The following is a 13827-nucleotide window of genomic DNA, read 5'->3' as shown; positions in this document are numbered from 1 at the left end:
CGCGAGGGCGACTACACTAGATAGCGACAACGTGGAAACATTGTCAGAGATTGAGGGCAAATCTTGTGTGTATGTCGGGGCAGTCAAGGAGAGCTCAGTTCAAGAGTGTTAAAAATCAATGGAAATAGATTGAAACAAGATGTCGTATTTTTGATCTCCAATGATCTAGCCTTTATACGTATTCAAATATCCTAAACTCCAAGTTTTTCTGAATGATGTCTTCCTAACATGTTATTCCCCAGTTCAACTTGTTATTCCGAGCTGGGGCGCTTGTAGACTCTCTTGCCTGCCACCCACGTCTCTCTCACCTTGAGAGTTCGCAAATCTTCAACATCCACCTCTTCAATAGGATGACCCAGAACAACCCAGTCGGCCAAGGCCCCCTCTCGAATGACACCAGCACGGCCGTCAAGGAAGGCCCCATAAGCAGGGGCGCCGGAGAAACCCCATAGAGCCTGATCCAGACTCAGAGCTTCTTCTGTATGCCAGCCATCAGGACTATCATCAGTGCCATGGCCTGTGTGCGGATTTCGGCGGGCCACAGCAGCATAGATGCCCTGGAAGGGGTTCGGTGGCTCAACGGGAAAGTCACTACCCAGGATGGGCTGGGCAGGGAGGAGTGAGCGCATGCGGTAGGCGGAGGAGGAGAGACGGTCTGAGCCGAGGCGAGAGAGGGCGTATTTCATGTCTGATGTAGCATGAGTGGGTTGGATTGAGGGGATGATTCCGATGGAGTGAATGCGACGTTGATCGTCAGGATGAATGATTTGGGCGTGTTCGATGCGGAAGCGGTGGCGGGATTGACAAGTGGCGAGGGCCTTGGCTTGATCTTGAGCGATAACATCATCTGACGCTGAAGGGGAGGCATCTTGTGCAGTGGCCTCGTTGAGACATTGCTGAACGAGTGCGGCCTCAAGAGCGTCAATGGCATTACGGTTGGCCAGATCGCCTATAGCGTGGATATTAACCTGATATCCATCAGCAGCCCAACGCTTTGTCACGTCTGTGAGAGCCGAGGCGTTGATGAGGAGTGTGCCTGATGTCCAGGGGTGATCCGCGTAGGGCTCAAGCATGGCACTTCCCCAACTACCGAGGGCACCATCTTTAAAAGTCAGTATTTAGGGATTGATGGGACTTGGGGTTAGACTTACCAGCAAAGAGCTTGACGCTCTGGACTGCGAAGCGGTCGTCGTCGCGGGCAAACTTGACGGCCTCGTCGGGACAGTACGAGTTGCGCTGGGGACACTCGAGCATGGCGTAGACACGAACAGACCAGTCATCATCAGAGGAGAGCTCGTTGTAGAGTGTCAGAGTTTCTGGAGTAGCACCGGCATCGTGCATGCCCACGAGACCGACTTCATTGAGACGCTTCATGGCGGTCTTGACGGCGAGGGTCTTGAATTCGGTTCCGGGCTTTGGCCAGATGGAAAGAACTAGGTCCATGGCATTGTCACAGAAGACGCCTAGACCTGGTTCACGGACAATCTCGCCGCCGGGGACTGTCTCGGGGAGGTCTGAAGGAAGAAGGTCGAGGACGGGCTGGGATACCCAGGTGCAGTGAACATCGATGCGGTCGAGCATGAGATAGATATCTTTGAGTTCTGGGTCCTCTGCAATATCGGCCTGTATGATGTTTGTAAGGTTGTCCTAATACATGAGATGATGTATAGTTGACTTACAGCTGTTGGCATACGTCCATAGAATGTCTGATCCCAACCAACACCACGAACCCAGTTATCCTTGGATCCAGCCCCAGGGTTCTCAAAAAGATGCTTTTTAATCCTAGACCTTACCTCCTCCAAAGTCTGAGCACCAAACAAGTCAACAGAGTGAAGAAACTCTCCATACTGAAGCAAGTGCCCGTGTCCATCCCAAAGACCCGGAATCACATAGCCATCAGTCTGGTTATGCAACTGGTCATCTACCTCCTTGTTCCAGACAGCTGTAAAGACGCCGTCGAAGACAGAGAAGCATTGAGCGGTGGGAAGCTCTGAATCATGTGTACGCACGCCTGTGTAGCAGTACGTGGCTGAATTGGCCTTGTTGAGAGGCTGCTGGAGGCGGTATGCGACTGCGAGGGCGACGACAATGATGGGGAGGCCCCATCTGAGGAAGGGGACAGCCATTGTATGTCTCCCGGTTTGACAATGGGTGTTGATAGCCTTGCTGGATATAAATTAAAGTAGTGGTGACGAAGTAGAGAAGATCATTGACTGGCGGTGATGGTCATTGCAGCGAGGTCGGAGATGTTATCGATAAGGGATGTTTTTGGTTTATCGTTTTTGGTGGGGGAACGCCATTTCAACAAAGTCTGGGGAAGGAAGTATTGATTTGATCAATTGGATCAGTCTACCGATGTCGGTCTTCTTTACATAGGTACCTATCTACCTACAGTTCACATATCCTCGTAAGGGGCCTAGATGTCTCTAAAGCATCAGTTACAAGTTGAATGGAACAGTCTCAAGTTAATGTCCATTAACCTATACCAACCCCACGATCCATCAAGCTTTGTTCCTGGAATGACGGGGCAACTCTGCCATGTGGCCGCCCATCCCGTCCTTGCCGAAAACTCAACCCCAGACTAGCTCTAGATCTATTTTCAACCCCCTGGCTAATATCACGAGCTGAAGCTGAAGCTGTTCCTTTGATGCCTAGAGCTCTAGCGGGGATGCGGGGCAATTAAACACTCCGTCCCTGACCAGGAGCGAGATACGATGAGCTTGGGGACTAATTCAATGACGCTGTTGTACAAACGGATCTGTGATGAGGGATGCGTATCCGACGGCGTTTCGAATATCGGCCGCCTATGCGACTATAAAACCGTCAGCACCAGTTTGTATACCTCATCTCTCCTCAGCCCACATCCAAACGTCACCATTCTTCCACAATAACCCTTTTCAACACCAACCAAAAAAACATCATGGCCCTCTCGCGCGCAGACCTCGAAGCCCTCGCGGCAACCCACGTCCGCGACGCCATCCCCTCGGAACCTCTCGCGGCCGCGCTATCATCCCCGCCCTTCATCCCGACCCGCTCCCTCGTCAACGTCCGCGACCTCGGCGCCGTGCCCGGTAGCGCCATCCGTCCGGGCCGTATCTTTCGCTCGGGGATGCTCGACGCAGCCGCCGCCGACCCGGAGGCACTCGCCTGGCTGGCCGCCAACGTCGGTACCGTCTTTGACCTGCGCAGTGAGCGCGAACGCGCTGGGTATCCAAGTCCTGAAGTTCCCGGCGTGAAATTCATCTTTTATGAACGTGATGGTTCATATCCTGGATCGCCTGATCCTGCTGATTTCGCTGTTGATGATGGAAGCACTGCTTGGAGGGAGCAATTGCTGGCTGTTGCGAGGGCGTACAAACCCACCATTCGCGCTGTCTTAGAGCACGTGAGAGATAAGCCCCAAGAGCCTTTTCTCTTCCACTGCACAGGTAATTACACCTCTTATTTAAAATACAAGAAAACAGGCACTCATGTATCACAGCTGGTCGAGATCGCACAGGCGTGGTCGCCGGTCTCCTCCAAACCCTCGCCGGCACGGAGCAAACCGACGTGGTATTTGACTACATGCTCTCCCGTATCGGCACAGAACAAGCTCGCGACCGTCTCGTAGTCTTTATCAAGACAGCCCTCGGTGTAGATGACCCCGAGACGCCTGGGTTCTGGAACATGGCGAGCCTACGACCGACCTTCTGGAAAGCCTTTGTCGAGGGTGTTGATGCTGAGTTTGGTGGGTGGGATGGCTACGTCACCAAGGGTTTGGGGTTCTCGGTTGATGACTTGGAGACGATCAAGAAGAATCTGAGGGCGTGATGGAAGATGCTACAGAGTGGTTATTTTTGGATCGTTGTGGTTGATGCCATCAGCCAAGGCTCTCTCAGTTGGGTTATCTCGCAAACTCAAGTGATACCAAGCATAGCAATACAAGCCCATGCATTGCCGTGAAACATCTTTTCTTGCTTCCAACACTTACGCAATATCATTGAACCTTTGAATTCAACAATGTCAGTTTAATCTTGTATAGTGACGTTTCACCATCTCGATGCAGTTAATCCTCCTGTTCCTCCAACCTGCAATACCCCCTCCATCATCATCCCCAGCCCTATGACATCACTCCCAATTTGGACCCTGCATCTCAATCCCCACTAAACCTCCCACCAATGAAACCACAATCCCCTCCTCCAAAACGTCAAACCCGCCACCCTCAACTCCGTCACGTTTTCAACTTCCAAGTTTCTTCTGTGCAACAAGTTCAAGCAGGGTCCCTTTTCTCATAACGCAGATCTTTCACAAACCAGGGTCTTGGTATGGCATCAGAGGGGCGTAATATGTGATGCAATATTCTCAAAAACTTGCTGGTCTATAGCTGTTAATCGTGTATATAACATGCGTCTCAACTCCTCCCATAACAACTACTCTTAAGACAACCAAGATCAATATCACAAGCCACACAAAGCACAAGCACAAGCACAAGCACAATCAAACTATACCGTATTTCTACTTCCAACAAAAGACAGCCCAATATGCCTCTCACAAGAACTCACCGCCAGACCACCCCCCGCCGCTCCATCTTTAGCACCCGCCGTCGTGCTCCGGCTCGCTCCCACCACACTGTTACAACCACTACAACCACCACCAGAAAGCCTCGTCGCGGCTTCCTGGGCGGTGGTCGCCGTACCCATGCTGCCCCCGTTCATCATCAGCAGCGCAGACCTTCCATGAAGGACAAGGTCAGCGGAGCCCTTCTCAGGCTCAAGGGTAGCCTCACTCGCCGACCTGGTGTCAAGGTATGTCTCCTCTGCAGTAACTATCCTCCCAATAGCAGCCATCTAACTGGTTATCAATAGGCCGCTGGAACTCGACGCATGCATGGCACCGATGGCCGTGGCTCTCATCGCCGTGCCCGTCACTTCTAAACCCCCAAGAACGAGAATCAGTAGATGCTGGGCATCTCAAGAGCAGGACGTGTCCATGACACGCATGTACCATTATGATAAACGATACCCTCAGTCATGTTGAGAGAAGAACTGTATTATTATGCCGCATATCAAGCAGCCTAAATCTTTTGAACTTTCAGTCGCCAGCGACTTATCTGTTACAACTTGCAGTCAATCGAGACTACCATACCATAATTCCTAGCACTCGTGTCTTTCCCATCAAAATTCGTACAAATCACTCGTGTTCCTGGGTGACCAAGCCGCCCAGTCTGTGCAACAAATCCCCTCATCCTTGACCATTCTTTGACTCCGACCCCCTGGTCTTCCTAGTCGCGCTCACTGCAACTCGTCCACGTCATGAGGGGAAAAGCCTCCTGGTGGGCGATAAGGCGGTGCCAATCGAATATCTCGGTGCAACTTGAGTGGATTCTCCGATGCCAATTGAGCTCGTGTCAGCGGCATCATCGACGGCGAAGACCCTCTACGGCGATGTGTCTTCCCAAGTGGTAGCCCTGCCACATCGTCGATGTTGGAGATCGACAGACGGCGCCAACTTCGTCTCTTCTTTTCGTAGGGCTTCAGAGAAGGACTCGTAGACATGAAACTAGTGGCAAGTTCGTCCAGGTCATCGATACTGGCTCCAGAAACCTTTAGGTCCGTATACTTTCGGAATGCCATCTCCAAACTTTCCAATGCTTCTTTGCTGGGAGATGGATGTTTCTTCACCCTCTTAGACCCGAAAGCATCCGTTCCCATCGCCTTCTCCCAGCCCTTTCGAGCCTCATTCACCGATTCAACCAGTGTTCTCTTTCCAGAGTCAGGTCGAGCGAGCTTCGTGTGGTGCGTTCCTACAAGCTCCCTTTGTCCATGGCTCGATGACGTGCCAGCCGGTCGCAAACTGGTCTGCTTTTGTATGAGCTTGGGAGCTTGCAACGCGGGACTTTGGTCGGAGCTTGATGCCGAGATTCGCTCGACTCGAATTCGAGGCGTCGACGATCCAACCGGTGTACTTTTCAAGATTCTATCCTTAATGTTGTCGTCGAATTCCTTCTCGGACTCAAAGGGATTACGTGGCAGAGGAGGGATGGCACTCTGGTCGTTGTCCGCACCCTTCTTCAGCCGACTTTCAAAGCTTGTCGGAGTCCGCCATCCACCACCCTCAGAAAATGGATCGTCCAAGGACTTTCCGCTCCTTAGTGATTTGCCGTCATCTGCAACAGGCTTTCGAGAGACCTGGCCACCGACAATCCGCTGGACCTTTCTCTTGTTGAGATTGTCCCCTTCATTCAAGCGGATCTCAATCGTACTAATTGGAGACATGTTGCTGGGCGATGATATAAGTCCACTCTCCAGCCTGTCCGACTTGTCGTTGTCTTGTCCGCTATGTGACACTTTCCCCGGGGTCCCTGTTTCTTGGGGTGACGATTTCGCATGAAGGCGATCCCATGCATTCGAAACCTTGGCAAAGACCTTTGCTGGGACCATTCGAGTGAGCTTGGAGGCTGAACTATTAGTCCGCCGGGGGGGTGAGGGCTTCAAGGCATTAGTGGCGGCTAGCATAGCGTGGAGTTTCTGGTTGATATCCTCAGGGCTGTTAGGCTCCGCAAACCCCTCAGGAACGACTTCGTTTTTCTGATCTTTCGTCAAACGACGTCGGACATTACCGTCAACAGTAGACAGCGGTGTAGATGCTGGGGCCTTCAGGTTGTCTGTTGGATGGAACTTGAAGGGGTCAAGGGATAGCGTCCTGGTAGGGCCGAGAGATCTCTGCAAGCTCCTTTCCTTTCGCTTCTGGAGTGCATCTCTGGGAGTTCGAGCAGTGGCAGCCCGTCTTGGAGTGTCTCTGAGTCTCTTTGGCGAATTTTTGCCAACCCGCAACTGTCTGGTATGCGACTCGGCAGGGGGTGGTGGCTGCTCAAGCGGGGATGGTAGTTCAAGTGGCGATATAGCAGGTTCGCTTCCAACGGGGAATGAGACGCTTGGGGTAGTAGCCCGACGTTTGTTTGGGGATGAATCTTCGCCGCGGGCTTGTAGGGGCAGGGTCGAATCATCCAGCAGTCGACTTGCCATCTCTTCAATACTTTGTGGTTCTCCGATGGTTCTCTTCCGTGATGTTCGTCGAGGTGTGTTGCTAGCCGTAGCAGCTGAAGATAGAGGAGAGTCTTTATGAGTCAGTTTCTGTTCCGCCAGGCAGATTGCGAGGTCTTTACTTGATTTTCTTCGTGACACCGGCTCCGCCAGGTACCTTTGGCGGCGACGTGACCCCAGAGACCTTAACAGGCCCTTCTTCCCGTAGGTGACAGTGGTCGGTGGCATATTGGGCGTTGCGTTGTAGGTGACTAACAAACAAAAAAATATAAAGGAGTGAATATGTGTTGGATCGACAGTTGTTCACAGAGTAGATCAACTGCGGTTGATCAGCGAGCTGTGCCAAAACGAATCAAAAGCAGGAGATGTCGCCCCGAAGAGGGATAACCACGAAAGGTGCCGATGACTGGGGAAATGGAATCTTCGCTGATGTTCACCAAGTGAACTCCATATCCCAGTTGAGAGCAGACTCGCAAAGGACCGAGGCTCAGGTCAAGGCGAGGAGTGATGTGAGGAGGGCAGAGTTAGTGATGACAGATGAGGGGGTGAAGAGAAGGAAGGAACTCACACGTGCCGTTGCTCTTATCATTCGTGGAAGGTTACAAGCTCACCTAACAACTTTTTTTAACTATCAAGGGAAAAATGGAAGGTACGCACGCTGTAATCTTCAGGCGGCCGGTGCGATATCGGCTGGTATTTTCTACAGAGGCCTGCCAGTGCCAGGAAAGAGCGCTGGTGTCACTGGGCCAATACAAAATGCAACTGCAGGGTAAAGAAAGAATCTCCCAGTGCCCTTTGATTTCCATGCCAGTGTCTGTATCTCCCTTGCAAGGGTCAAGTTGAATGCCCGTCTCAACAACACCTCTGCAGCACAAACACACAATTCTGCTGTCATACCTCAGATCTCCTCTTCCCTCCACCGGAAGAGCAACGCCTCCTCGCTCTGTTCCGTCGCCATACCGAACTCAGCATCACATTGATCGTTGCACCGCAGTTCATGTTCCAGGCCGACTTTTCCCTTGTCGTCTCTCCCCCTGTGGCCCTGTCTCCTCTGGTATACGCCGGGTGAGGTATTAACGTTGCAAATTGCGATCAAGTTCTAGTCATTGACTCAAACAGGGAACGATATTGTTTTGATAGGCCTCCGACATGACGACTTGGGAGCTGAGAGCTTGGCGTGTTTCCGCAACCTGGACGAGCGAGCAAACTTGCGCATATCATTTGAGCATCTGCACATACGCATGTACTAAAATGATGGTCGTTTCGCACTTGCGGCCCATAGCAGTCCTACCCAATTGCTGCAGCATAGGGACGTATCGAACTCGTAGAGGGGTTCAGGTTCCCAACAAACGAATCACCCCTGCTCCCCATGAACGTCACCTGCATGCATTGACTGCAGCGAGCAGCAACCTTGCAAATGCAGATCTGAATGGACTGTTACACGAACAGCGCAATTGGAGAGTTCCAGCTTGAGACAAGACACCTCTTGGTTCGGTGTGACCTGGTGCCTATCTACATGTTGGTAAAGGGACGCGACCCGAGACTTTAATCAGCCTCGAGCGCCATCGCCGTCGCATCTCAAACAATAACGCAAGTCGAGAGAATCTGAGACAATGTCTTGAAGACGTGGCACAGCAGGTATCACTTGCTGCGAACTTGTGCTTGGTGACCTTGGCATCCATCCGGGCCAACTGTAGTTGATGAGAACTGCACGTGATGAACAGCGCCACAGGGTGATGTGGCTCAGCATCGGCTCGTAGCGGAACATCGGTCGGAGATGCAGAAGCCAGTGTGGCGCGATTTTACATCATGGTGAACATTCGCCGCTCGACGGTTGCCCAAAAATTTCCCTTCCGAACGAGAACGAGCCTACGAACGACAGGGGAACGAATTGCCCTTCACGACTACGATTTCAAGGGTCACGATGCTATAGTAATGACATTGGCTGCCCTTCTGCCTCTCCACGACTCCCAGAAAGCGACACTTAAGATCCGAAAGTCCCGGCAACTTTGACTTATTCGCCCCTCTCGTCCGTCCGGTCTCCGAGGTCGCATCACGAACTTCTCGAAAACGCCCACTTCGACAGGAACGGCTGAGAAGGATATCGGTCTGTGCCTTTAGCGGGACTGCAGCGAAAAGCAAGTCTCTTTTAGAATCATGTTGCGACAACCTCTCCGCGGCGTGCGCGCGCCGCTTCGAACCTTTGACCAGGCAGCCTGGAAGGGCGCTTGGAGGAGGTTCTTCACCTCGCAGACGGGAGACAAGGCCTCCCGTCAGCTCTGGCGGTTAAAGACGGCTTCGTGGGAGAGCATGCTGGCGCGGCTGCGAAGCACCCGGTTCGGAACTGGCTCAACGACAACGCCAGGCATGATGCAGGGCCTTCTGAGGCGCGGGTTCCGGTTCACGGCACGCCGCAAGGGAGCCAAGGGCCCGGTAGCCAGCGACGCCGAGAAGCCTATGACGCTGACCGCCCGGCTCAAGAAGCTCACCAAGGACTACGGCTGGGCAACGGTTGGCGTCTACCTGGGGCTGAGCGTTTTGGATTTCCCCTTCTGCTTCCTCTTCGTTAGGATCGTGGGGGCAGAGACGATCGGTGAGAGAAAACTTGCCGCCGCAGACTCACGCTTTACCCGCCGAGGCGTGCGTGGGCGTGGACGCTGTGTTGTTGAACCAGATGGCTAACGTGCGCCGACTGATTTAGGCAAGGTCGAGCATTACGTCGTGTCGTCGGTCAAGGCCATGATTCCCGACTCAGTCCGGGAGACATGGCACGAGTACTGGCAGTCGTTCAAGAAGGCCGAGGTGCAGGCGCTTGGCGATGACGATATAAGCGACAAGATGGAGATGGCTACCTGGAGCGTCGAGAAGGCCCAGGAGCGGAATCGCGCCGCCGATGCTAGTGAGTATTTCCCCATCCGTTCTTGTTCTTGTTCCTGGGCGCTTGGGGGAGTGAAGGTTACGGCTCTTTGTTGAGTGGAGATGAAGAGCGCTTGGAAGGAGACTTGGTTCCAAAGGCTAACGACTCGATTTCTTCCGGCAGGTCTAGCGACTCAGCTGGCGCTGGCCTACGCCATCCACAAGAGTTTCATCGTCTTCCGGGTGCCGCTGACGGCAGCCGTCACGCCCAAGGTCGTCAAAGTGCTTCGGTCATGGGGCTGGAAGATTGGAAAGAAGAGCGGTTAGACTAAGAAAAGGTTGGAAGTCATGAGGATTTGGAAGCCTGAAACTAGAAGCCGACCAAGCTTGCCCAGAGCAGCCGAGTACTTGGTTGAAACACCCCACACATTACCACCATTTCCTAACTACCCTATGGCTCTTTTACGAGTCTTGTATCTCTAGCCGTTACCTTAGTTTAGATTTCCAGAGTGTTGACTACTGTGGTAGACTCGTTGTAATATATTAAATGATGCCACAGTTGCTTAAGCCACTCGGCTCAGTCTCCCGAGAGTGAAAATGTGACTTGCAGTAAGGGGCCTGTAAAACAGACCGCCTCGTCTATTTTGAGCAGGTCTCGGATCATCAGACCACCAGTATCGTGAGGCTTTTACTCTCTCAGCTTGGCTGCATTCGCGAGGTCGGCGGCAACCGAAGCGACGAGGCGACCTAGCAACCCAGTAATCATGGATGAATGGATCCTTCGGCTGGAATGGGACGGACGAAGCAATTCACTTCACATGCGAGGAACCCCCGATCCAGCGGCTAACTGAGCAATAGCGCAGATCAGTCCCCCTGAGCAGAATGCACCCAAAGGAGCCAAAGGGAGCTCACCGATTGATTGAGGCCAGCCACTGTTTAATCTGCAACGTTTGGATGGATGGAATGTCCCCGACCAACCCCTGCTTCTCACCACGGTCTCAGTTGGCCGCTGAAACCATCAACTCAGCCTCGAAAAGCCAAGACCTTCACCGACAGGGGTAGGATACAACGTCGGGAGTAGAAGGTGTGTGTAAAAGCCGTTTTGGAAAAAGTTAGGACGCGACGTGACTCCATAGAAGCTCCGGGAGAAGGGGATTACCTTTGACCTTAAGCGGACGGACGACTCATGTTTGCGCTTCGGGCTGGAGACCGAGATGGAACTTTACGGTCCCCGTCCGTCCCTGTCCTGTTCGGTCGGGGCTCTGGAAAGGACTGGAAGGAAGCCCGTCCGTCGAAGGAAGTGGAGACGGGACAGGATTGGTTCGAGATCATCCAGCCTAGGCATTTTACTTGGCCCCGGCCCCGGACGTTCTGGCTTCCGTCACTGCCTGCGCTGTCCACTCAAGAACTGAGGGTTCTGTCCCGTCCTGGCATCGGGCTTATCAGTCGGGAATAACGGCCCAAGTTTTGGATCCTTGGATCCCTGGATCCCTGGATCCATGTTTCGAAGGGGGTGCCTGGCGAGGTGGATACTTGGAAGGAAGGGAAAGGGTGTCATCCATCCCATCCATCCATGCCATGCGCTGCTCGCCGCTCTGACCCATCGAGGCGAAGCATCCATGCAAAGCATTGGCCAGATTGGAAATACGGATACAGATTCACAAACCTGATCATGACCACGAGGGAAATCGACGCCAAAAGGCGGCTCCGCGAGTCCACAAGGGGTTGTGTGGGCTCCGCTCCATTGCAAGAGGGGCCAAACGCGCACGCGAGTCACCGTGTTGTTCATCATGACTTTTTTTTTCGTCAGTCTTCTTTTTTTTGCTTCTCAGGCCCGTCGTGCCGTTTAAACTTCCAAGGATCGCACGAGGTCCCCGAAGGCTGAGACGTTGAAAGCGTGCTAGGTTACTGTACGTGGTAACGAACGACAAGGGCGTCGGCCGACCCTAACTCTGCGGTCGGCTTTAACAAGCGAGTAGAAGTTTCGATGGGCTTGACCGGTTCAACGGCACAAGAAAAAAGGTTGAGGCGACAATAGGACGACAGGCTTGGCAACGTGCTGACAAAAAGCATAACTGATTTTTTTTCTTCTTTTTTACTTTCTTCTTATTTTGGCTTCTTTTGTTTGCTCTAGTTTTGGACTCTCGATGACGAGTTAGCCCCAGAGCAACATTCGCTGGCGCGTGGGAATAGAGTTTCGAGATGAAGCGGCGGCGGACAGGCCTGGGCATTGGCGGACGGTTCGTGGAAATTGCGACTAGACGTCAGGAACTAAAAGGAGCGTCAGACTCAAGGATCAGGCCAAGAGACCATGTGGGAAGAGGGAGCCTACCTAGTCAGGTCAGCATCCCATCCGGACTCACCTAGCTAGGTAGAGGTAGTCAGCCAGCCAGCTGTAACATCATCATGGCCAGGCGGACGAGATGAGCCGGCCGTGGTCAAAGAGTCTGGGTTGCTCTCGGTTCGGCCAGCAACAGCACAGCAAGCATGGGCATAAATGACACCGCCATGTAATCAATTCTGCCTCAATCAGCATGAGGTGTCACTTGTCAAGTCTCCCGTCCGTCGCCTCAGCCGCAGAGCGACCCGACCGGTGAGTCGGCTTGCGACGTTGGCGGTTTTTTTTTATTTTTAGCCATGGCCTATGTGCTGTGCTGTGCTGTGATGTGTTGTGCTGTGCGTGCAATAGGACCTCAACTAAGCTACGCGGCATGTCGTTTGCTCTTGATGGATGCCCACCGTCCCGGGCTTCCAGGTTGGCATTGACTGTTTCGTGACTTTGACACCTTGACACCTTGACAATCATCAGCATGGATTATCATCGACTGCAGCAGCCGCTGCATGAGCGCACCGGCCAGCCGACAAGCATCCCCACACGCAATTCGCAGGAACTCGACTGTTTGTCCAATCGGGTTAAAGACTGGATTCGAGGGCGGAATGGGTCACCGCGGAGCGGCCAAGCAGCAAGCAAGGAAGCAAGCAAGCGATGAATACATTACATGTGCATATGTAGGCGTATATGTATGTGTCCATCCGCATCGGCCGGCTACAAACGATCAACACATGCCGATCTGCAGTCATTTCCCTGGCGTGATACTAATCATTATGCACACGTAGCTGTTGGTCGCCTCGCGGGTTAGCAACGGAGGGTCGCGTGTGATATGGGATGGGATACCTAGCCAGGCATGGAGATGGAAATGGAAATAGTGCCAGATGGTGACGGTCGGTGGCCCAAGGCCTTGGCGCTGAGGCACGAGTGGGTGCTCTCCTGCAAGTCACCATCACAGGCACACACTCCCGGCTTCACGGAGTCTGGAGATGTCCCCACGTGCAAAGTGCACGACAAGGTTGATAGTGTGATTGCCATGATTGAACCCTGGGCGGCAACAATACCAAGCGAGGTGGGCCAGCGCAGCAGCAACGGGATAGGACCGGATACGACCAGCCCGCAACTGTGCCTCAACTGTTCCCAAAAAGCTGGGAATTCTGCCCGGGGGAGATGGGTCCCAGTATCATGGTGTTGACGATGGGTACCAAGCGAGCTCAAGATTCAGACCCGAAACAGGCACAGGCTAGGTTCGCTCGCGGCAAACAAGCGGTAAGTGATGCCGTCCGTGGAGCCTCAAGAACCTAGAAGCCCCGGGCCCCTGAGAGAGCCCTTAGGCCGGTCGTTCGTTGGACTGTTCCAAGACAAGACTGGGTCAGGGAGAACGACTCGGGAGGCTTTGGAACACGTACAGACCCAGCGGCTAAATCGACCCTAGATGCCTCGTGGAAGAAATGGTCGAACGGGTCCGATGCCACCTGAACTGGGTCCGGCGCGGGACGTTTTCTGACTCTTGGGGATCATGACGTGGGGCTGACTCGAACGACGAGCAAGCAAGGCAAGGCACCGACCAAGTACGGATAGAGAGAGTCGCAGGTAACTACCTAGCCACCTAATTACCAC

The 13827-nt window shown here is 53.3% G+C and overlaps 5 protein-coding genes across 5 annotated transcripts; 3 read left to right on the top strand and 2 right to left on the bottom strand.

Annotated features, from left to right (window-relative positions):
- Positions 1 to 251: 251 nt before the first annotated feature.
- Positions 252 to 2126, bottom strand: NECHADRAFT_41112 (uncharacterized protein; the record flags this gene model as incomplete). The annotated part of the gene is made up of 3 exons (XM_003050749.1): positions 252 to 1102; positions 1152 to 1623; positions 1680 to 2126. The coding sequence occupies 3 exons, from the start codon at positions 2124 to 2126 to the stop codon at positions 252 to 254; spliced, it is 1770 nt and encodes a 589-aa protein (XP_003050795.1).
- Positions 2127 to 2920: 794 nt separating this feature from the next.
- On the top strand, positions 2921 to 3944 carry NECHADRAFT_69388 (uncharacterized protein; the record flags this gene model as incomplete). Its single annotated transcript, XM_003051131.1, has 2 exons — positions 2921 to 3428; positions 3482 to 3944. 2 exons carry the CDS (start codon positions 2921 to 2923, stop codon positions 3808 to 3810), a joined length of 837 nt encoding a protein of 278 aa, XP_003051177.1. The 3' UTR covers positions 3811 to 3944.
- A 480-nt stretch (positions 3945 to 4424) lies between these two features.
- NECHADRAFT_102646 (uncharacterized protein) lies at positions 4425 to 5155 on the top strand. Its single transcript, XM_003051130.1, has 2 exons — positions 4425 to 4784; positions 4845 to 5155. Exons 1-2 carry the CDS (start codon positions 4521 to 4523, stop codon positions 4911 to 4913), a joined length of 333 nt encoding a protein of 110 aa, XP_003051176.1. The 5' UTR covers positions 4425 to 4520; the 3' UTR covers positions 4914 to 5155.
- Positions 5156 to 5270: 115 nt separating this feature from the next.
- On the bottom strand, positions 5271 to 7250 carry NECHADRAFT_93591 (uncharacterized protein; the record flags this gene model as incomplete). Its single annotated transcript, XM_003050748.1, has 3 exons — positions 5271 to 5739; positions 5815 to 7065; positions 7162 to 7250. The coding sequence occupies 3 exons, from the start codon at positions 7248 to 7250 to the stop codon at positions 5271 to 5273; spliced, it is 1809 nt and encodes a 602-aa protein (XP_003050794.1).
- Positions 7251 to 8893: 1643 nt separating this feature from the next.
- On the top strand, positions 8894 to 10436 carry NECHADRAFT_100533 (uncharacterized protein). The gene is made up of 3 exons (XM_003051129.1): positions 8894 to 9615; positions 9724 to 9921; positions 10063 to 10436. The coding sequence occupies exons 1-3, from the start codon at positions 9180 to 9182 to the stop codon at positions 10203 to 10205; spliced, it is 777 nt and encodes a 258-aa protein (XP_003051175.1). The 5' UTR covers positions 8894 to 9179; the 3' UTR covers positions 10206 to 10436.
- Positions 10437 to 13827: the final 3391 nt, after the last annotated feature.

This window comes from Fusarium vanettenii, assembly GCF_000151355.1.
Source record: "Fusarium vanettenii 77-13-4 chromosome 5 genomic scaffold NECHAsca_5_chr5_3_0, whole genome shotgun sequence".
Taxonomy (NCBI): domain Eukaryota; kingdom Fungi; phylum Ascomycota; class Sordariomycetes; order Hypocreales; family Nectriaceae; genus Fusarium; species Fusarium vanettenii.
This window is presented reverse-complemented; position numbering and strand designations above follow the sequence as displayed.